The sequence below is a fragment of the Bombina bombina genome, chromosome 6 (genome assembly GCF_027579735.1).
Source record: "Bombina bombina isolate aBomBom1 chromosome 6, aBomBom1.pri, whole genome shotgun sequence".
NCBI lineage: Eukaryota > Metazoa > Chordata > Amphibia > Anura > Bombinatoridae > Bombina > Bombina bombina.
The window spans coordinates 303418235-303440404 of NC_069504.1; the positions used below are offsets into that span (position 1 = coordinate 303418235).

Sequence of the window (22170 nt, forward strand, 5' to 3'; positions counted from 1 at the left end):
AGTTAATTAACGAGATGGGTCTGTAATTTTTACAATATTGCTTGCATTTTCCAGGCTTAGACAGCACCGATATACGAGCCTCTAAAAGTTCCGTAGGGATCTCTCCACCCTCCAGCATATGATTAAATTTAGTAACTAAGATGGGGCTAATATCCTGTATAAGTGTTTTATAAAAAATACCCGAGTATCCATCCGGACCAGGTGCCTTGCCAATCTTTAGACTTCGGATTGCTTGTTTCACTTCTCAGATAGTTATGTAGAATTTAATTGTCTAGGTCGCCCTCATCGATTTTAGGCAGTTTACAGGCCTGCAAAAAATTATTTGTATCTGTTACCAAATCATAGGGTTACCGTGTGCCGGAAGAGCATATAATTTTTGATAGTACTGAGCAAAGGTATCTGCAATAATCCGCGGGTGATTAGAAACCTGACCACTTGCTGTTTGAATTTGTGGCACAGAAGTTACCCTAGATATTTCTTTTAGTTTAAACGCCAGCAGTTTGTCTGGTTTATTAGCTTTTATAAAATATTGGGCATCCACAAGTTTTAAGGACCTAGTTGCCTTGTTTGTCAATAAATTATCTAGCGAATATTTTTTATCGTTCAATAATCTAAGTGTCCTATCATCATGCGTTATATGGTGTTGGGATTGCAGATGCTTAATATCTTGTTTAATATGCTCTATTTGAGTTAAATAGGCCCTATTTTGCTTGTTAGATTCTTTTATCAAGATGCCCCTCGCAAAAGCTTTAAGTGCTCCCCAGATATGCATAGGATTAGACACTGAGTTATAGTTTGTACCTAAAAAGTGAGCTATTTCCGTCTGAAAACTCTGTGTGAAAACTTTGTCCCGAAATAATGTTGGATTTATTGTCCAGCTTCTGCCCCTGTAAGGGTCAATTAAACCAGACGGTTTTGTCAATACTATATTATGGTCCGACCAGGGTGCAGGTAAAATATCTGAAGCCATTATCAGGGGGGTCATGATCTGGCTAACCAGGATAAAATCTATCCTAGAATATGCATTGTGTGCGCTAGAGTAAAATGAGTAATCTCTTGTTTTCGGGTTCATGTATCTCCAGCTATCTACTAGATTATGATCAAGGAAAAAAATCATACATGAGTTTTTTTTAGAGTTTTGGGAAGAAGGTGTTTGGGGGATCGATGATTTGTCTAGTTCTGAATTAGCCACTAGATTAAAATCTCCCCCTAGGATTAGTCGTGATTTCTTCCAAGTAGTTAGCAGTTTCCCTATCTTAGACAGGAATGGGGCTTGAGACTCGTTGGGAGCATATATGTTACCAAGAATTACATGCGTGTCATGTATTCTACCCTTAACAATAATAAATCTTCCTGACTTATCTATTATTACCTCGTCTTCCTTGAAATTTAGGCCTGAGTGGATCAAAATGGATACTCCACATTTCTTAGACTGGCATGTGGCGTGGAATTGAGTGGGGAAACTCCTGTCCCAATACTTTGGGGTTTTAACTTTTGTAAAATGGGTTTCCTGCAATAGGATTATGTGGGCCTTCAGGGATTTATAAGCATCTAGAGCCTTACGTCTCTTTATATTTGAGTGCAGCCCTCTGACATTGGGGGAAACTATATTTATAGACATTTCTTAATTATGTGGGGGTGTTCTTAATACACAGGTAAGAAAACTCACCAATTGCAGTCCGGCTGGGTCTCCCTCCCCGGGCAAACATTGAACTATCGATCAGTTCACTTGAGGCACATACAAGCAGAGGCTTACCTATATGTACAGATTGCTGAGATGAAAAAACATTTGTCAATTAGTTTAAACAACAATAAAACAGGTAACAGTGGACCATAGTAGGTCATAACTAGGATTAGGAATTCCAAAATGTAATAAAACATAGAAACACAAAGAATAACAAAGAACATGAAGAACAAAATGAACTTCGGACATATAATATTAAAATATTAAATACATTGCTTCAAAATAACTAGCATTTGAATCATGCGAATGGTTTGAATGAGAGGTGGATCTCTGTCTAAAAAAAACCCTCATTAAATAGTTAAACATTGACCCATGTGAGATCTGGGTCGGGTCTTATCAATTGTAACAAGTTTCTTGAGTGTACCCTCATAGGGTAAGTCCAATAAGGCATCAAAACCTCCTGTCTGGGGACATATAAGAAAACTTGTAAGTTGTTTCCTTGGCTCAGGTCGGGCTCTCTGAATCTTGATTTCTCCTCGGTATCTTCCCATTTTTGAGTACTGGTGTCCAAGTACGTGTTAGAGCCTTTCGCTGAGGTTTGGGAGATTGTGCTATAGGGAGCGTCTCTTTACCAATATGAAGTCTGTTCAAGATCGACTGTCCTTCTTCAACTGTTGTACAGGAAAAAGGCGTTTTGTCCACTGTGAAGGATAGTCGAAAAGGAAACCCCCATCTGTATTTGATCTGAGCGTTGGCTAGGGCTGCTACTATTGGCTTAAATTCTCTCTTTCTTCAAAGTGGTAGGTGATAAATCAGCAAAAATTTGGATTTTGTGACCCTCAAAGGTGATTTCATGAACTCCTCGGACAGCTTGCATGATTCTGTCTTTGATGTGATAATAGTGAAGTTTTGTTATAACATCTCTGTGAGCTTCAGGAGTTGGAGGTTTGGCTAAAGCTCGATGTACTCTAACCATAAGAAGGAATGATGCATCTTCTTCTGGCAATAATTGTTGAAAGATCTGGGTTATAGTGTCAGAGAGGTTGTTATATTTTTCTGGCAAGTTGCGTATGCGAATGTTGGATCTGCGAGATCTATTCTCCAGATCTTCCAGGTGATCTTCCAATTTCTGTATCTGAGCTTGTTGTGAGCTCACTGTTGCTTGTAGTTCCGGGATTTCTTCCACTATTTCATCAACTTTGTCTTCTATTGCCGAAGTTCTCTCACCTATGTCAGCAATATCTTGTTTCAGTTCTGATAAGGCCGCTCTTATTTCTTCGTGAAACATTTGTTTTATTTGCGTTAAGAGGGCCTCATTTGAGGTATTGGACTTGGGAGAGGAGGAAGAGGGGTCTATTATATCTTCATCTGGTTCCATCCTTTGGGATGAATCTAACATAGCTTGTTTCTTCTTCTGTTGCGACTTTGATAAGCACTCTTTGACTAACTGCGTACGACTTTTCATATTAGAAACACTATGAGGAATGATATATAGATAGAAAAGACTTGAATTTTACACTGTATGGGACCTGTTGAGTGGTTATGCAGTTTCTATTTCATAAATCAATACCACTTTGTTGCCAATATAGCAGCCTCACGACCCGAGCCTTTGTAGAGATCCACCTATATTGTTATCTATTCAGTCATGTCCGAAATGTTCATTCATTAAAACATTTAATCCTTTATCATGTCTTCTTGTGCACGAACTTGCAAAAGTATGCGTAGTATCCTGATAGATATAAGAGGTCTGAATAGGGTATAGTATGTCAGGGCCTGCTAAATATACCCCTCCTGTATTCCTTGTTGCCCAAAGGCCTTTAGGCTAGAGGATGAGAGGTCAGCAAATGGAAATAGCCCCTAAAAGTACTATGTTACCCTATCAGTGGACCATCTGTTACTTAAATGTCATATAGGATGAAAGATGTGCTCCACCCTGTTCCTAAATGTGAGCAGATGCAAAACAACACTCAACTCCTCAGGGAAGTTGTCCTCACAGGACCATCACGGAGAGGGAGTCTGGTATATGACCCACCAGTACTATGACTGTCAGGAAAGGGATGAGGAGAGAGTGCTGCTGTCTGTTATATGTGTTTCACAAAAGTTGTTAAACAGTAGTAAAAGCTATTTCTGGTTGCCTCAGATCTCCTGAACTGCTTTATTCAGCACCTCTCCTAAGTGTCTCCAGATGTGCCTTCTTGTTAAAGTTGGGAGGCAATGTTGCAAACAAACTTTGAGTGTAGGCCTGTGGGGGATATGGCAGCTGTGATGTTGTTGTGCTGCAGTGTAAAGATGCACCGTGTCACAAAATCTCTCTCCACACTTGTGTCTAGAAAGATGGGCCACTATTAGCTGCTCTTGATGTATAAAACCTCTCAGGCCCACTTTGTATAAAATGTGCCAACCCAACCTTCTTCACCACTTAGGAAATGCAAAAGGAGAGGAGAGTGGAAAAGAAAAAGTACCTTTAAAATGGCGATTTGCGCCAAATTCACAATGATTCTCCTCTCTACCTTGACTGAAGAAGATCCTCCTGTAGCTAAAGGTCGGCTCTGGGTATCTTCTTCAGATATTGTAGGTTAAAGTTGCAGATGCAGAGTCCTGGATGCCTCTCACCCACCCAGTTCCGCCCGAAAATGCGGGTAGGCCCAGAGTCTTCTCTCTTCTCAATAAAGTGTTCCCTTTCTTGGCTGTTGTATCGATTAGTCCCTCCAGTACTCAATCGTTTCTGTTGTACTGACCTCAGATGTTTTGATGGTCTCTAATGTAACTTCTGTGTGGCCTTTCGGTCCGGAGTAGGCCGCAACCGGGGACTTTCCTAGATCTGTTCCGGTACTCAAGTTCGGATTGACTTCCGTTTTCCCCAAACTGTAAAACGTCTCTTTCTAATTGTAATCCTCCGTTTGGGGGTGCTGCCCTATGTCCCTTTATGGCTTTACTGGTCTTAAAAAGCACTTTTTACCAATTTATTGAGCTATTTTAGACGGAGCTCTTCACAATTGCTGCTGCTTAAGTAGCTGGCTAACTCCGCCCCCAAGGGTCACCTTTTTAGGCTTCCAGATAGATTCAGTGTCCATGACTCTGTCTCTAACAGACAAGAGACGTTTAAAATTGGTTGCAGCCTGCCGGCACCTTCAGTCTCAGTCATTCCCTTCAGTGGCTATGTGCATGGAAGTTTTAGGTCTCATGACTGCAGCATCGGACGCTATCCCCTTTGCTCGTTTTCACATGAGACCTCTACAGCTTTGTATGCTGAACCAATGGTGCAGGGATTATACAAAGATATCACAATTAATATCCTTAAATCCCAATGTACGACACTCTCTGACGTGGTGGATAGATCACCATCGTTTAGTTTAAGGGGCTTCTTTTGTTCGGCCAACCTGGACTGTGATCACAACAGATGCGAGTCTTTCAAGTTGGGGAGCTGTTTGGTGATCTCTGACAGCACAAGGGGTTTGGAAATCTCAAGAGGTGAGATTACCAATAAATATTTTAGAACTCCGTGCAATTCTCAGAGCTCTTTAGTTTTGGCCTCTGTTAAAGAGAGAACCATTCATTTGTTTTCAGACAGACAATATCACAACAGTGGCATATCTCGATCATCAGGGTGGGACTCACAGTCCCCAAGCTATGAAAGAAGTATCTCGGATACTTGCTTGGGCGGAATCCAGTTCCTGTTTAATCTCTGCGGTACATATCCCAGGTGTAGACAATTGGGAGGCGGATTATCTCAGCCGCCAGACTTTACATCCAGGGGAGTGGTCTCTCCATCCAGATGTATTTTTTCAGATTGTTCAGATGTGGGGTCTTCCAGAGATAGATCTCATGGCCTCTCATCTAAACAAGAAACTTCCCAGATACCTGTCCAGGTCCAGGGATGTTCAGGCGGAAGCAGTGGATGTGCTGACACTTCCTTGGTGTTATCATCCTGCTTACATTTTCCCGCCTCTAGTTCTCCTTCCAAGAGTGATCTCCAAAATCATCATGGAACAATCATTTGTGTTGCTGGTATGCGGATCTGGTTCGGATGTCCAGTTGCCCGCATTGGCCACTTCCGTTACGGCCAGACCTACTATCTCAAGGTCCGTTTTACCCATCAGGATCTCAAATCATTAAATTTGAAGGTATGGAAATTGAACGCTTAGTACTAAGTCATAGAGGTTTCTCTGATTCAGTGATTAATACTATGTTACAAGCTCGTAAATCTGTCTCTAGAAAGATTTATTATAGAGTTTGGAAGACTTACATTTCATGGTGTTCTTCTCATGAATTCTCCTGGCATTCTTTTAGAATTTCTAGAATTTGACAGTTTCTTCAGGATGGTTTGGATAAGGGTTTGTCTGCAAGTTCCTTGAAAGGACAAATCTCCGCTCTTTCTGTTTTATTTCACAGAAAGATTGCTATACTTCCTGATATACACTGTTTTGTACAGGCTTTAGTTCGTATTAAGCTTGTCATTAAATCAATTTCTCCTCTTTGGAGTCTTAATTTGGTTCTGAAGGCTTTACAGGCTCCTCCATTTGAACCTATGCATTCTTTGGACATTAAACTACTTTCTTGGAAAGTATTGTTCCTTTTGGCCATCTCTTCTGCTAGAAGAGTTTCTGAGCTATCTGCTCTTTCTTTTGAGTCTCCTTTTCTGATTTTTCATCAGGATAAGGCAGTTTTGCGGACTTCTTTTCAATTTTTACCTAAGGTTGTGAATTCTAACAACATTAATAGAGAAATTGTTGTCCCTTCCTTATATCCTAATCCTAAGAATTCTTTGGAAAGTTCCTTACATTCTTTGGATGTGATAAGAGCTTTGAAATATTATGTGGAAGCTACTAAAGATTTCAGGAAGTCTTCCAGTCTATTTGTTTTAGTTTCTGGTCCTAGGAAAGGTCAGAAGGCTTCTGCTATTTCCTTGGCTTCTTGGTTGAAACTTTTGATTCATCAAGCTTATTTGGAGTCGGGTCAGGCCCCGCCTCAGAGAATTACAGCTCATTCTACTAGATCGGTCTCCGCTTCGTGGGCTTTTAGGAATGAAGCTTCAGTTGATCAGATTTGCAAAGCAGCAACTTGGTCTTCTTTGCATACATTTACTAAATTCTACCGTTTTGATGTATTTGCTTCTTCGGAAGCAGTTTTTGGTAGAAAAGTTCTTCAGGCAGCTGTTTCAGTTTGATTCTTCTGCTTTTGATTTAAGTTTTTATTCTTTCAATTATGAAAATAAACTTATTTTTTTGGGTTGTGGATTAATTTTTTCAGCAGAAAATGGCTGTTTTTATTTTATTCCCTCCCTCTCTAGTGACTCTTGAGTGGAGATCCACATCTTGGGTATTTCTATCCCATACGTCACTAGCTCATGGACTCTTGCCAATTACATGAAAGAAAACATAATTTATGCAAGAACTTACCTGATAAATTAATTTCTTTCATATTGGCAAGAGTCCATGAGGCCCACCCTTTTTATGGTGGTTATGATTTTTTGTATAAAGCACAATTATTTCCAAATTTCTTTTGTTGATGCTTTCTACTCCTTTCTTTATCACCCCACTGCTTGGCTATTCGTTAAACTGAATTGTGGGTGTGGTGAGGGGTGTATTTATAGGCATTTTGAGGTTTTGGAAACTTTGCCCCTCCTGGTAGGATTGTATATCCCATACGTCACTAGCTCATGGACTCTTCCCAATATGAAAGAAATGAATTTATCAGGTAAGTTCTTACATAAATTATGTTTTTGGGTACTTTTACCACCTCTGTTGTTTATTTTGGAATATGTATGTCTTAAGTGGTATTTGTTCTTGCTGGACATTCATGACCTTTGACTCATGTCTGTTAGATTTTCGTTTTTGAGAACGTTCTTCTCTGGAACCGATACTTGCAATTTTGTGGTCGCGTGGGCACTTCCTCGGAAGCTGCTCACTTTTTGAATAATAGAATTATGCTTTCTAGTTCATTTATAAATCCTTCTGGTCTAATTTTCTTGGACCTTGGGCAGTTCTGGAGTGTCCTTATACCAGGCTGGTACTGGTTGGACGCTTTTCGGCTGTTACCTGGGTTCATGTCACCCTCGTGATGCTAATTAATCCTGTCAGATTCTGAATGTCACTTGGCCTATTGCTATGGACTCCAGGCTCGGATCCTATCGAAGTATGTGGCCTACCGTTTAAATACAACCCCTCTGAATGGAGGGTTGTGAGTGCTGATCTAAGGTTGGCTGTTTGGGCTACTCCCCTGGGATACGGATCTGTTTTTGCAGACGTTATCATGGTTCTTTCAGGTCCCTGGTGACTCAGAACCGTCATTTCCATTCTTTTGGAGTTGGGAGATGTGAGGGACCTATGTGGTCTGGTGTTCCAAGTGGTGAACGATTTGCGTCTTCACTCGAAGTTCTTCGGATGCTGACTCTTTAGCCTATTAAGCATTTTCTTGCAGTGGCAGAGTCTCCTTTCTTCCCGCCTTGGGTGGATCATCTGGTCTGGAAGCGCGGGCATGTCCTTCCTCTGCTCAGAGTTGCATTACTCTAAGAGGTGGTGTGCAGGGGTTCCCTGCTTTCTGTGAGGAGCTGCGCGGCTCTAGCTTTTACCCTGTTAAAAAGGGTTTCTTTTTGAAAGATCGATCCTACTAGGATCTCTGGCTGTTGTCTCTTCCATCTTATACCTTTGGAAAAACAAAGCAGAAGAGAAGGGCGCCTCCTAGTGTAGCCAATTTTTCAAAAGTGGAATAAATGAAGTGCAAACATACTCACAATGTTAAAAGGCAGAGATAATGCCTAGGAGAACGGTCTGGGAACTTCACAGTGTCCCAGCAGACTGTGCACCGGACTATGGCTGCTCCTCCCAAAACAGAATGTGTGTCTGTGATCTGAAAGTTATGAGAAAAACAAGAGGGCGACCCCTAGTGCAAATCAATTGAGGACATGAAATGGATATCGGCTTGTGCTGACAAAGGGATACTCACAGATGGTATTGCACACTGTAGTGCAAATGGAGCGTACTAGGTATATTATAGTGGACCTAGTGCACATAAAGACCCCAGGTAGTACTGCTGCAGTAGAAGATAAACTCCGGATGTAAATGGTGGACGTCAGGATAATGGAAGAAGACTCCAGTATCAATGTATATAATAAAAGTATTTAATAAAATGGATAAAAGATACACAGATATACCAATACACCTGTTGTACAATGCTACGCGTTTCTAAGCGCTCACCGCGCTTTTTCCTTCATTTGCCTGAGGAAAAAGCGTGGTGAGCGCTTAGAAACGCGTAGCATTGTACAACAGGTGTATTGGTATATCTGTGTATCTTTTATCCATTTTATTAAATACTTACATTATATACATTGATACTGGAGTCTTCTTCCATTATCCTGACGTCCACCATTTACATCCGGAGTTTATCTTCTACTGCAGCAGTACTACCTGGGTCTTTATGTGCACTAGGTCACTATAATATACCTAGTACGCTCCATTTGCACTACAGTGTGCAATACCATCTGTGAGTATCCCTTTGTCAGCACAAGCCGATATCCATTTCATGTCCTCAATTGATTTGCACTAGGGTTCGCCCTCTTGTTTTTCTCATATCTTATACCTTTGGTCTGACCACGGTCTTTGAGGTTCGGGTGTTTCTGCGTCCTCGTTGCAACTCTAGCCAGTGAAAAGTCGAGTTCGGTCACAGACGGTCGTCCCCTTCTGGGGTCAGGTAGTTGACCATTTATCCTCGATGTTCCGTTAGGGACTTCATGGAGGGTGCCTTATCTCTTACTCTCTGGGATGGCAAGCAAGGTCAAGGGTTCTCATTCACCTTCGGGTGTTGGTTGCTACCTTGCCAGTGTGTGTAACACGTGTTATCGCTTGTCTACAAGATTTTTCCTTTGCGATCCAAGTGCACTGAGTGCCGAATTTTTAAACTGTTCAGGAACTCTTTCAGACTCCTGGGTTTGAGGCTGTTGCTAGATCGCCAAGTATACGGACTTTAGATGTTGTGTTCCTAATCGTAGGAGATAACTTAGGGTTCCTCTGGAAGTTAGATCTTTAGATTGATTCCGTTTTTTGAGGACCCTGGCCTAGGTCCATGTCTCTCCCTAGACGGGTGTGGATGGTTCGGTATCACCTTAGGTGTTTGTGGTCCTGTGTACCTCTCTCAGAGGGGCGCAGGGATTTGTTTTTTTATGGGAGATGCCTATCTTCCTGTGGCTTAGACTCTAGGTCTTCCTGACGGGTCCCTACTGGTCTTCTGGCACATTTGATGTTCCTGTAGACTCCAGGTGTCTTTCAACTGGGTTGGCAATATGGCAGAGGAGTCTCGCCTCTATGGTAGGGTGTTTCCGTTGCTTCGTTCCCTTCTTTTTTGAGTGAGGGTGGGGTTCTCCTGGTTCGGAGTTACCTTAGTATTCGATGTGTCCCACGACGACTTAGGGGTAAACTATGTTTCCTTGGAAGCTGGTAGGTCAAGAGCTCATTTCCAGCTATGGGTTATGTACTCTTCATCATGCAAGTCTTACTATTATCCTTGCCTAAAGCAGCTTTATATGGGACCTGTGGGTCCTGTTTTTCTTGTAAGGGTCTTTTCCCTTCTTGCGTTTTCAGAATCCTGGGAAGAGGGATGCGATATTGTGTCTGGTCCCTCCGTTCCTGCAGCGGGAGGCTGAGGGTTTGATCCCTGTTGGGGCTCCAGCTACATGTTAGATTCTGATATATAGATGTTGGGGGTCTGAGGGCCCTCTTCCCTCGGGGAAGTGTTCCTTTTTGAGGAAGACAGCAGTGTAGGGGGTCTCGTACTCGTGCACAATATCTATCTGAATCATGGTAGAAAACCGTTTTGTAGTAGAGGTCTGAGGTCCAACTGGGGATTTTGTTCCTCGTTGACCCTTCCTTTCTCTTGCAGAGGTCTGGGACTCTTGTCTTCGGTCTTTGACTAGCCTTTTGGCTAGGACCATTACCCTGGAGGGAAACTCGTGGATCGGTTGCCTATGTAGTGTTGACCGTTTTTCTTCCAGAGTCGGTCCCTCCCCTTTGGTGGGAGGACTTTTGATGCCCTCTTCTTTTCTACTGGCGTCTGGTACTGGGAGGGGACGCTCATGAAGCCCGGTATTCGGAGGGCTGTGAGCTTTTGGAAGGTTAGCAGTTTGAAACCAGCTACAGCTATTTACACTTTGAAGGTGTGCTAGCAGGCTTACAACGCCTTTCGGTGGTTTGGGTTTTGCAATGGCTGAGTCAGTTTTCCTACCTGAGAGTTCATGTTCAGACGGTTTGGTGTTCTTTTGGAGAGCTCCTTCCTAGCTGCTGGGATAGTTATCCTAATGCCGCTGTCTCTGCTGGCCTAGCCTGCAGGTTTCGATTGATAGAGGCAATAGGGAACTCTTTTTTTTCTGGAGTACCTTAGGGTATGTGACTGGATCAGGGATATGAGTGTCCATCGAGTTTTTTTTGGGACTTGTTTCCCTGTGTATGGATCTCTTTTTATTCGGTCCTTGTGTTTCTAGGGAGTTCATCTCCCTGGGCGCTACTATTGTAAGACAACCTTGGGTTGTTCTATGTTTGTTGAGCCGTGTGGAATGATCCTTTTGATTTTTCCTGGGAATCTGTTCTCCTTTTTGGGGGCAGATAGCGGTCCTCGTCTTTTGGCCGGGTACCTTTATGGGAGTCATGACCCGCGGAGCTGATTCCTCGGAGGCTGTTTGGGCTTGACGGACTCTAGGACTGAGTGGTCTCTAGTTCGGCTTTGCTGGCGGTGTAACTAATGTGCAGTTACCTGGGCTTTGGGTTTCACCCGTGTCGTCTATATTTTTATAGGGTGCAGAGTAATTCAGGCTGTGGTTCCTTTCAAAGGGGCGGCATTTTGTACCCACCCGTTGTTTGCATTCAGTGTCCTCTAGCTTGGGTATTGTTTTTTCAAAAGTAATGAATGCAGCTGTGCAATCTTCCCATTTAAGAAGAAAAACATAAATTATGCTTACCTGATAACTTTCTTTCTTCTGATGGGAAGAGTCCACAGTTCCCGCCCTTGTTTTTATCTATGAGGCGGCGGTAATTTTTTGTTCTTCTGGCACCTTTTTTCACCCTGATATTTCTCCTACTGTTCCTTGTTCCCTTGGCAGAATGACTGGGAATGAGGGAAGTGGGGGAGGTATTTAAACCTTTGGCTGGGGTGTCTTAGCCTCCTCCTGGTGGCTAGGTTCTGTATTTTCCCAAAAGTAATGAATGCAGCTGTGGACTCTTCCCGTCAGAAGAAAAGAAAATTATCAGGTAAGCATAATTTATGTTTTTTAAGTTTTGAATTTCCTTGATTTTGTGGGTTTAAGCTTTTACATCTACCTGCAGAATACAGTCGTAAATGCCTTCTTATACATCTGTGCAATGCTTTTTGTGTCAAATGCTGGAGAGGCACTTGAATTTGTTTACTAATGCAAGAAGTCCAAAAGATTATACAACAGACGAGAATATATCCTTTGGACGTATTTGCTACTCATTTGCCAGGAATCAAGGTTTGCCACAGAGATTGATTCAGCACATAACACATTTTGCCATTAGAATTGAGTATCAACAAATTTATCTTTTATAAAATGATCCCATCACTGCTCATTCTGCAGGAACAGTTTCTTCATCTTAGGCAGCTGAAGTAGACATTTCTCCTGAGCAGTATGGAGTTCACTTCGCACTACTATTTACATATAGAAAATGGAAGTTTCTGGCTCCTACATTTTCAACAGAATTCTCAAGCCTTTTACTAATACATTGCTAAGAACAGAGCTACCTCTAGCTTGTAAATTCTTCAGCGTTTAATGGCATTATACAAATAAAGGATGGCAGTAATTGATATGTCAATTTTATTAAAGCTATTTTAAAAATAGTAAGTAATGCAACGTGAATGTCTTTATGTATATTAAAGAAAAACAGCGGTTACAGTTCTTAGTCATCTATACATTGTGTTTATGAATTTACAGATGTATTTTACTGTATAAACTTTTTAGTTGCATTGCCTTATTATTATTTTAATCCTGTAGGATATGATGAATTACTTGAAAAGGGAAGGAATCATGACAAGTTGGAAATGGAAGTTGTTGAACTAAAAACACATTTGAAAACTTCAGATTTGGAGAAGGAACATTTGAAGGTAAGCTAGAAATGAGAAAAAAAATTATCTCATAATAAAAAGCCAGTGTTGACCATTATAAGATGCACTTACACTGTTTGCAATGGTTATATAGTTTGACAATTAACAGAAACCTGACTTTGAAAGTCGTGTTTCTTTTACAAGCAGACTTGTATTCAGCATTTTTATTGCAGCATACTGTAGGTACATATGTTTTAGTTTTTGCAGTCCATACTTTTTTAAGCAACGTGTGTGTTTTACAATACACAAGCATAAAATAATAGTAAAGAGAGAAGTTATTGGAGAAAAAAGTAACACAATGAACATGGATCTGATTAATTCATATTCTGTGTTAAATTGCATAACTGAGTAGTAATATCGCAAAAATGAATAGTAATTTTGTATAACTGAGTAGTAATATTGCATAACTGAGTAGTAGTATTGCATAACTGAGTAGTAGTATTGCATAATTGAGTAATAATATTGCATAACTGAGTAGTAATATCATATAACTAAGTAGAAATATTGCATAACTAAGTAGTAGTATTGCATAACTGAGCAGTAATATTGCATAACTGAGTAGTAGTAGTATTGCATTACTGAGTAATAATATTGCATAACTAAGTTATTGGTCTAGATTATTATTATTATTTATTTATAAAGCGCCAACAGATTCCGCAGTGTTGTCCATGGGTACGAAGATTTAAGTACAACGGTGAAACAATACAATATAAGACAACATTTTACAGACAAATACAGGGGGAATTGAGGGTCCTATTCCCGTGGGTACTTACAATCTAGATGGGTAGGAGGATGGGAAACAGGAGGTGGGGACTGCAAAGGTGAGAATGATGTTAGTGAGGAGTTAACTGTTGGTTAAGTGAAATTCATTAGTTGGGTGATAAGGTTCCCTGAACAAAAAGGTCTTTACGGAGCGTTTAAAGGAGGACAGGTTAGGGGAAAGTCTGACAGCTCGAGGAAGTGAGTTTCAGAGGGTTGGTGCCGCACGAGAGAAGTCCTGTAGTCTTGCATGGGAGGAGGTGATGGTAGAGGAGGCAAGGAGCAGGTCATTGTTGGATCTTAGGAGGCGGGCTGGAGTATATTTGTTAATGAATGAGGACAGGTAGGGTGGGGCAGCATTGATGAGGGCTTTGTAGGTCAGGGTGAGAATTTTGAATTTAATTCTGCTGTGAATGGGGAGCCAGTGAAGTGACTCGCAGAGAGGTGCAGCAGATACAGAGCATCGGGAGATGTGGATTAGCCTGGCAGAAGCATTTAGGATGGATTGAAGGGGGAGAGGCGGGAGAGATGGAGGCCAGTTAATAGTCTATTACAGTAGTCAAGTCGGGAAATTACCAGGGAGTGTTAGCTATTTAGTAGTTTTAAGCGCTCAGAAATGGACGAATTTTGGAGATATTGCGTAGGTGGTTGCAGTAGGATGAAGAGGGCAATTGAATGTGGGGAATAAAGGACAGATTTGTGTCAAGTGTGACTCCAAGACAGCAGACTTGGGGTGATGGGGAGATATAGAAAAATTAGAAACTGGAGTAGAATTAGAGGGAGATATAAACATAATGCCAGTAGCCTCATCAATATTATATTTTATGTTTGTAAAAGGTCTAAGCTGGAGAAGTAAAAAATTACTTTTGCTGCATTTCTAGATTCAATTTCTCCAACATAGGTGTGTCCGGTCCACGGCGTCATCCTTACTTGTGGGATATTCTCTTCCCCAACAGGAAATGGCAAAGAGCCCAGCAAAGCTGGTCACATGATCCCTCCTAGGCTCCGCCTTCCCCAGTCATTCTCTTTGCCGTTGTACAGGCAACATCTCCACGGAGATGGCTTAGAGTTTTTTGGTGTTTAAATGTAGTTTTTATTCTTCAATCAAGAGTTTGTTATTTTAAAATAGTGCTGGTATGTACTATTTACTCTGAAACAGGAAAGAGATGAAGATTTCTGTTTGTAAGAGGAAAATGATTTTAGCAACCGTTACTAAAATCGATGGCTGTTTCCACACAGGACTGTTGAGAGGAATTAACTTCAGTTGGGGGGAAACAGTGAGCAGACTTTGCTGCTTGAGGTATGACACATTTCTAACAAGACTCGGTAATGCTGGAAGCTGTCATTTTCCCTATGGGAACCGGTTAAGCCATTTTCTTAGTTTAAGTAAAAGAATAAAGGGCTTCATTAGGGCTTAAAAAACTGTAGACATTTTTCTGGGCTAAAACGATTACTTTACTAAGTATATTTGGCAGATTATTACTTTTAATAGTTGTTAAATCTTGGGGATTGTTTTAATAAAAACGGCAGGCACTGTATTGGACACCTTTTTCACTGGGGGCCTTTTCTAGTCATAGACAGAGCCTCATTTTCGCGCCTCTAATGCGCAGTTGTTTTTGGAAAGCATGGCATGCAGATGCATGTGTGAGGAGCTAAGAACCACTGAAAAAGCTTATAGAAGGCATCATTTGGTATCGTATTCCCCTCTGGGCTTGGTTGGGTCTCAGCAAAGCAGATACCTGGGACTGTATAGGGGTTAAATGTAAAAACGGCTCCGGTTCCGTTATTTTAAGGGTTAAAGCTTTCAAATTTGGTGTGCAATACTGTTAAGGCTTTAAGTTACTGTGGTGAAATTTTGGTGAAATTTGAACAATTCCTTCATACTTTTTCACATATTCAATAATAAAGTGTGTTCAGTTTGAAATTTAAAGGGACAGTAACGGTTTTATTGTAAAACGTTTTTGTGCTTTGTTGACAAGTTTAAGCCTGTTTAACATGTCTGAACCATCAGATAACGATGTTCTATATGTATGAAAGCCAATGTGTCTCCCCATTTAAATATATGTGATATATTTGTGTCATAATGTCCAAACAAAGTAGGGATAATAATGCCATAGATATGATATTGCCCAAGATGATTCCTCTAATGAGGGGAGTAAGCATGGTACTGCATCATCCCCTTCTGTGTCTACACCAGTTTTGCCCACACAAGAGGCCCCTAGTACATCTAGTGCGCCAATACTTATTACCATACAACAATTAATGGCTGTAATGGATAATTCTATTGCATGCATTTTTTTCCAAAATGCCTACTTATCAGAGAAAGCGTGATTGCTCTGTTTTAAACACTGAAGAGCAAGAGGACGCTGATGATATCTGTTCTGACATACCCTCACACCTATCTGAAGGGGCCAGGAGGGAGGTTTTGTCTGAGGGAGAAATTTCAGATTCAGGGAAAATTTCTCAACAAGCAGAACCTGATATTGTAACTTTTAAATTTAAATTTCAACATCTCCACGCACTACTTAAGGAGGTATTATCTACTCTGGATGATTGTGACAATTTGGTCATTCCAGAGAAATTAGGTAAGATGGACAAGTTCCTAGAGGTTCCGGTGCCCCCCGATGTTTTTCCTATACCCAAGCGGGTGGCGGACATAGTAAATAAGGAGTGGGAAAGGCCCGGCATACCTTTTGTCCTCCCCCTATATTTAAGAAATTAGTTTCCTATAGTCGACCCCAGAAAGGACTTATAGCATACAGTCCCCAAGGTCGAGGGGGGCGGTTTCTACTCTAAACAAACGCACTTCTATTCCTATAGAAGATAGTTGTGCTTTCAAGATCCTATGGATTAAAGGTTAGAGGGTTTGCTTAAAAAGATGTTTGTTCAGCAAGGTTACCTTCTACAACCAATTTCATGCATTGTTCCTGTCACTACAGCTGCGTGTTTCTGGTTCGAAGAACTAGAAAAGTCGCTCAATAAAGAATCTTCGTACGAGGAGGTTTTGGACAGAGTTCAAGCTCTTAAATTGGCTAACTCTTTTTTATTTTAGATGCCGCTTTGCAATTAGCTAGATTAGCGGCGAATAATTCAGGGTTTGCTATCGTGGCGCGCAGAGCGCTTTTGCTTAACATCCCTTTCAAGGGTAAAACACTGTTTGGCCCTGACTTGAAAGAGATTATTTCAGACATCACTGGGGGAAAGGGCCACGCCCTTCCTCTGGATAGGTCTTTTAAGGCTAAAAAGAAGCCAAATTTTCGTCCCTTTCGCAGAAACGGACCAGCCTCAAATTCTACACCCTCTAAGCAAGAGGGTAATACTTCTCAAACCAAGCCAGCCTGGAGGCCGATGCAAGGCTGGAACAAGGGTAAGCAGGCCAAGTCACCTGCCACTGCTACCAAAACAGCATGAAGTGTTGGCCCCCGATCTGGGAAGGATCTGGTGGGGGGCAGACTTTCTCTCTTTGCTCAGGCTGGGGCAAGAGATGTTCAGGATCCTTGGGCCCTAGAAATAGTTTCTCAAGGTTATCTCCTGGAATTCAGGGAACTACCCCCAAGGGGAAGGTTCCACGGGTCTCAATTATCTTCGAACAGGCATTCTTACACTGCGTAGAAGACCTGTTAAGCATGGGAGTGATTCATCCTGTTCCATTAGGAGAACAAGGGATGGGTTTTTACTCCAACCTGTTCATAATTCCCAAAAAAGAGGGAACATTCAGACCTATTTTAGATCTCAAGATTCTAAACAAGTTTCTAAGGGTTTCATCATTCAAAATGGAAACCATTCGAACGATCCTTCCTACCATCCAGGAAGGTCAATTCATGACCACGGTGGACTTAAAGGATGCGTACCTACGTATTCCTATCCACAAGGACCATTTTCGGTTCCTAAGGTTCGCCTTTCTGGACAAGCATTACCTGTGGCACTTCCATTCGGATTAGCCACTGCTCCAAGGATTTTCTCAAGGGTACGAGGGTCCCTTCTAGCGGTGCTAAGACCAAGGGGCATTGCAGTAGTACCTTACTTGGACGACATCCTGATTCAAGTGTCGTCTCTGTCAAAAGCAAGGGCTCATACGGACATTGTCCTAGCCTTTCTCAGATCTCACAGGTGGAAAGTGAACATAGAAAAAAGTTCTCTGTCCCCGTCAACAAGAGTTCCCTTCTTGGGAACAATAATAGTTTCCTTAGAAATGAAGGTTTTTTCTGACAGAGGCCAGAAAATCAAAACTTCTAAGCTCTTGTCAGGTACTTCATTCTGTTCTTCTTCCTTCCATAGCGCAGTCCATGGAAGTAATAGGGTTGATGGTTGCGGCAATGGACATAGTTCCTTTTGCACAAATTCATCTAAGACCATTGCACCTGGGCATGCTCAGACAGTGGAATGGGGATTATACAGACTTGTCTCCGACGATACAAGTAGATCAAATAACCAGAGATTCACTCCGTTGGTGGCTGACCCTGGACAACCTGTCACAGGGAATGAGCTTCCGCAGACCAGAATAGGTCATTGTCACGACCGACGCCAGTCTGGTGGGCTGGGGCGCGGTCTGGGAACCCCTGAAAACTCAGGGTCTATGGTTTCGGGAAGACTCTCTTCTCCCGATAAACATAATGGAACTGAGAGCGATATTCAATGCTCTCAAGGCTTGGCCTCGACTAGCAAAAGCCAAATTCATAAGGTTTCAATCAGTCATCATGACGACTGTTGCATATATCAACCATCAGGGGGTAACAAGGAGTTCCCTGGCGATGGAGGAGCATCCGGGGGAGTGGGAACTCCATCTGGAAATCTTTGCCCAAATAACTCAATTATGGGGCATTCCAGACTTGGTTCTGATGGCCTCTCGTCAGAACTTCATGGTCCCTTGTTACGGGTCCAAATCCAGGGATCCCAAGGCGACTCTATTGGATACAATAGTAGCACCTTGGATCTTCAACCTAGCTTATGTATTCCCACCGTTTCCTCTCATTCCCAGGCTGGTAGCCAGGTTCAATCTGGAGAGGGCTTCGGTGACCTTGATAGTTCCTGTGTGGCCACGCAGGACTTGGTATGCAGACCTGGTGAATGTGTCATCGGCTCCACCATGGAAGCTACCTTTGAGACAGGACCTTCTTATTCAGGGTCCATTCGAACATCCGAATCTGGTTTTCCTCCAACTGACTGCTTGGAGTTTGAACGCTTGATTTTATCAAAGCGTGGGTTTTCAGATTCTGTAATAGATACTCTTATTCAGGCTAGAAAGCCTGTAACTAGAAAAATTTACCATAATATATGGAAAAAATATATCTGTTGGTGTGAATCTAAAGGATTCCCATGGAACAAGATAAAAATTCCTAAGATTCTTTCCTTTCTACAAGAAGGTTTGGAGAAAGGATTTTCTGCGAGTTCTCTGAAGGGACAGATCTCTGCTTTATCTGTTTTACTTCACAAAAGGCTGGCAGCTGTGCCAGACGTTTTAAGCGTTTGTTCAGGCTCTGGAGTCTTAATCTAGTTCTTTCAGTTCTTCAAGGGGTTCCGTTTGAACCCTTACATTCCATAGATATTAAGTTATTATCTTGGAAAGTTTTGTTTTAGGTTGCAATTTCTTCCGCTAGAAGAGTTTTCTGAGTTATCTGCTCTGCAGTGTTCTCCGCCCTATCTGGTCCATGCAGATAAGGTGGTTTTTACGTACTGAGCCTGGTTTTCTTCCGAAGGTTGTTTCCAACAAAAATATTAACCAGGAGATAGTTGTACCTTCTTTGTGTCCGAATCCAGTTTCATAGAAGGAACGTTTGTTACACAATTTGGACGTTGTCCGTGCTCTAAAATTCTATTTAGATGCTACAAAGGATTTCAGACAAACATCTTCCTTGTTTGTTGTTTATTCTGGTAAAAGGGAGAGGTCAAAAAGCAACTTCTACCTCTCTATCTTTTTGGCTTAAAAGCATCATCAGATTGGCTTATGAGACTGCCGGACGGCAGCCTCCTGAAAGAATCACAGCTCATTCCACTAGGGCCGTGGCTTCCACATGGGCCTTTAAGAACGAGGCTTCTGTTGATCAGATATGTAAGGCAGCGACTTGGTTCACTGCACACTTTTACCAAATTTTACAAATTTGATACTTTTGCTTCTTCTGAGGCTATTTTTGGGAGAAAGGTTTTGCAAACCGTGGTGCCTTCCATCTAGGTGACCTGATTTGCTCCCTCCCATCATCCGTGTCCTAAAGCTTTGGTATTGGTTCCCACAAGTAAGGATGACGCCGTGGACCGGACACACCTATGTTGGAGAAAACAGAATTTATGTTTACCTGATAAATTACTTTCTCCAACGGTGTGTCCGGTCCACGGCCCGCCCTGGTTTTTTAATCAGGTCTGATGATTTATTTTCTTTAACTACAGTCACCACGGTATCATATGATTTCTCCTATGCAAATATTCCTCCTTTACGTCGGTCGAATGACTGGGGAAGGCGGAGCCTAGGAGGGATCATGTGACCAGCTTTGCTGGGCTCTTTGCCATTTCCTGTTGGGGAAGAGAATATCCCACAAGTAAGGATGACGCCGTGGACCGGACACACCGTTGGAGAAAGTAATTTATCAGGTAAACATAAATTCTGTTTTTTTGCGTTCGTGGCAGATCAGTTCACTGCCACGTCTTGCACCCTGCAGAGTTCTAGGGATTATTGTTTGGGTGTGACTGCACGTTTGTAATGGTAAATGCATTGGTTTCATGCCAGCAGCATTGCGTGTCAACAATTACTTGGATGTGTCAGATGACTTAGTGGAGGACGTATTTAGTAATTAATCAATATAATCATCCTTTGCTTTCTATGGAGAAAACATGAAGCTACTTAACTAAGGAATCATTCATAAATCACTTGGAACATTACATTCAATGCCACGTTTAAAGAAAAATAAATAATTTCTTTCCTATGGCATGGAGAGTCCACGACTTAATTCCAATAACTAGTGGGATTTCTCCAACATTGGTGTGTCCGGTCCACAGCGTCATCCTTACTTGTGGGAATATCTCTTCCCCAACAGGAAATGGCAAAGAGTCCCAGCAAAGCTGGCCATATAGTCCCTCCTAGGCTCCGCCCACCCCAGTCATTCTCTTTGCTGTTGCACAGGCAACATCTCCACGGAGATGGTTAAGAGTTTTTTGGTGTTTAAATGTAGTTTTTTATTCTTCTATCAAGTGTTTGTTATTTTAAGATAGTGCTGGTATGTACTATTTACTCTGAAACAGAAAAGGATGAAGATTTCTGTTTGTGAGAGGAAGATGATTTTAGCAGACAGTAACTAAAATCGATTGCTGTTTCCACATAGGACTGTTGAGATGAAGTAACTTCAGTTGGGGGAAACAGTTAGCAGACTTTTCTGCTTAAGGTATGACTAGCCATATTTCTAACAAGAACATGTAATGCTGGAAGGCTGTCATTTCCCCTCATGGGGACCGGTAAGCCATTTTCTTAGTCAAGCAAACAGAATAAAGGGCTTAATATGGGCTATAAAACTGGTAGACATTTTTATGGGCTAAATCGATTGCTTTATTTGGGCATTTTATACATGTTTATGCTGATAATTCACATTTATAAACTTGGGGAACGTTTTTTAACGGCAGGCACTATGTTAGACACCTTTTCCAGTCAGGGAGGGCCTTCCCAGTTGTAGGCTGAGCCTCATTTTCGCGCCATTACTGCACAGTTGTTTTTTGAGAGCAAGACATGCAGATGCATGTGTGAGGATCTGAAAGTAGCTGGAAAAGTTTCTAGAAGGCTTCACTTGGTATCGTATGGTATCGTAATTTAGGGGTTAAATTTGTAAACGGCTCCGGTTCCGTTATTTTAAGGGTTAAAGCTCTGAAAATTGGTGTGCAATACTCCTAATGCTTTAAGACACTGTGGTGAAATTTTGGTAATTTTTGAACAATTCCTTCATACTTTTTCACATATTCAGTAATAAAGTGTTTTCTGTTTAAAATTTAAAGAGACAGTAACGGTTTTGTTTTAAAACGTTTTTTGTGCTTTATTGACAAGTTTAAGCCTGTTTAACATGTCTGTGCCTTCGGATAAGCTATGTTCTATATGTATGAAAGCCAATGTGTCTCCCCATTTAAATTTGTGTGATAATTGTGCCATAGCGTCCAAACAAAGTAAGGACAGTACTGCCACAGATAATGAAATTGCCCAAGATGATTCCTCAGATGAGGGGAGTAAACATGATACTACATCATCTCCTACTGTGTCTACACCAGTTTTGCCCACGCAGGAGGCCCCTAGTACATCTAGCGCGCCAATGCTTATTACCATGCAACAATTGACGGCTGTAATGGATAACTCCATAGCAAATATTTTATCCAAAATGCCTACATATCAGAGAAAGCGCGATTGCTCTGTTTTAAACACTGAAGAGCAGGAGGGCGCTGATGATAATTGTTCTGTCATACCCTCACACCAATCTGAAGTGGCCATGAGGGAGGTTTTGTCAGATGGGGAAATTTCAGATTCAGGAAAAAATTCTCAACAAGCTGAACCTGATGTTGTGACATTTAAATTTAAATTAGAACATCTCCGCGCACTGCTTAAGGAGGTGTTATCTACTCTGGATGATTGTGACAACTTGGTCATTCCAGAGAAATTA

General features: G+C 41.7%; 1 protein-coding gene across 1 annotated transcript in view; it reads left to right on the top strand.

Moving 5' to 3' along the window:
* CEP290 (centrosomal protein 290) overlaps nucleotides 1-22170 on the top strand; it is an 862077-nt gene that overhangs the window by 827438 nt on the left and 12469 nt on the right. The window contains 1 exon segment of the mRNA XM_053716925.1: nucleotides 12678-12787. Within this exon segment, the coding sequence (XP_053572900.1) occupies nucleotides 12678-12787 (110 nt within the window).